At 41.0% G+C, this 1467-nt stretch overlaps 1 protein-coding gene across 1 annotated transcript in view; it reads left to right on the top strand.

Moving 5' to 3' along the window:
• Positions 1–268: 268 nt before the first annotated feature.
• The window catches only part of LOC132895875 (serine--tRNA ligase, cytoplasmic-like), a 21564-nt gene continuing 20365 nt past the window's right edge, over positions 269–1467 (top strand). Inside the window, exon 1 of the mRNA XM_060936633.1 lies at positions 269–292. Within this exon, the coding sequence (XP_060792616.1) occupies positions 269–292 (24 nt within the window). The remainder of the gene's footprint in view (positions 293–1467) is intronic.

Genomic DNA, 1467 nt, shown 5'->3' with positions numbered 1-1467 from the left:
CCTTGACCTTAAGTAGAGAAGCTTCTGCTTCTGGGAGATTTCGATGCAAGAGTAGGAAATGATCACGTAACATACGAAGAAACTATTGGGAAATTTGGCAAGGGAAATAGGAATGCAAATGGTGAACTCATGCTCAACTTTTGTACTCAACATGATCTATGCATCACTAATACCTACTTTCACCAACCAGACAAAAATTACTTCACTTGGTGCCACCCAAGATCTAAACACTTGCATCTCCTTAATTGTCATGACTCGCAGATCCAACATGAAAGAGATTTTGTCAACAAAGGTAATGCGAGGACCTGAATGCTCAACATGCTACTATATGGTCCGGTCAAAGCTGAGACTCAGACTTGTATTTCCTAGACGCAAGAGAGCAACTTCCGCAACAAATAAGAAACTAGATATAGACAAGTTGAAGAATGATGAGACAGCGCAAACTCAAAATGGCTCTTATAACTGCTCTACAGAAAAATGCCCCTGATCAAGAAAACACAGAAAATGTTGGATATGTGGCAACGGGGCGGCACGGTGGTGTAGTGGTTAGCGCTGTCGCCTCACAGCAAGAAGGTCCTGGGTTCGAGCCCCGGGGCCGGCGAGGGCCTTTCTGTGCGGAGTTTGCATGTTCTTCCCGTGTCCGCATGGGTTTCCCCCACAGTCCAAAGACATGCAGGTTAGGTTAACTGGTGACTCTAAATTGACCGTGAGTGTGAATGGTTGTCTGTGTCTATGTGTCAGCCCTGTGATGACCTGGCGACTTGTCCAGGGTGTACCCCGCCTTTCACCCATAGTCAGCTGGGATAGGCTCCAGCTTGCCTGCGACCCTGTAGAACAGGATAAAGCGGCTAGAGATAATGAGATGAGATGAGATGTGGCAACGGCTAAAAGATGATGTGTACATAACTGCAAGTGATACTTTTCTTCTGCAAGGGATAGCAGAAGAAAAGTACTCCAGGCTGGTTTCAAGAACAGGAATGATTCTATCTAAGCTTTGTTGGAAGAAAAATGCAAAATTTATAACCTATATCTAAAAGAGAACTCCAAAAGAAGCATGAAAACTTTCAAAGGTATTTAAAGTGAAAGTGCAATGTGTAGGTGCAGTGGGCTTACCAAATCAGTCTCATCAAAGCAGTCTCAGAAATTCATTAACCAGTCTCATAAATTAATCAATCAATCATTAATTCAAGTATCTAATAGTTTATAGCTAAACTATTAAAATCAATCAAATCAGTCTCATGTAAAAAGGTATCAGTCCATTATGTTCATTAACAAAATGGGTGAAGGCAATTAGAGTTCTTTTCTTGATAGAGGTTGGCACTTCAGTGAATATTGTAACAATAAACAGGACACAGTTTATTCCAAAGATACCATTTATTGAAATAGCTGACAGGATTAATACTGAACTAATACTGATCAGATATAGCAACAATAGCAGCCAAGGAATAATTCAGTATAAATGATGAT

This window comes from Neoarius graeffei, chromosome 13, assembly GCF_027579695.1.
Source record: "Neoarius graeffei isolate fNeoGra1 chromosome 13, fNeoGra1.pri, whole genome shotgun sequence".
NCBI lineage: Eukaryota > Metazoa > Chordata > Actinopteri > Siluriformes > Ariidae > Neoarius > Neoarius graeffei.
Note: the sequence above shows the minus strand (reverse complement) of the source record. Positions and strands in the feature narration are given on the sequence as shown.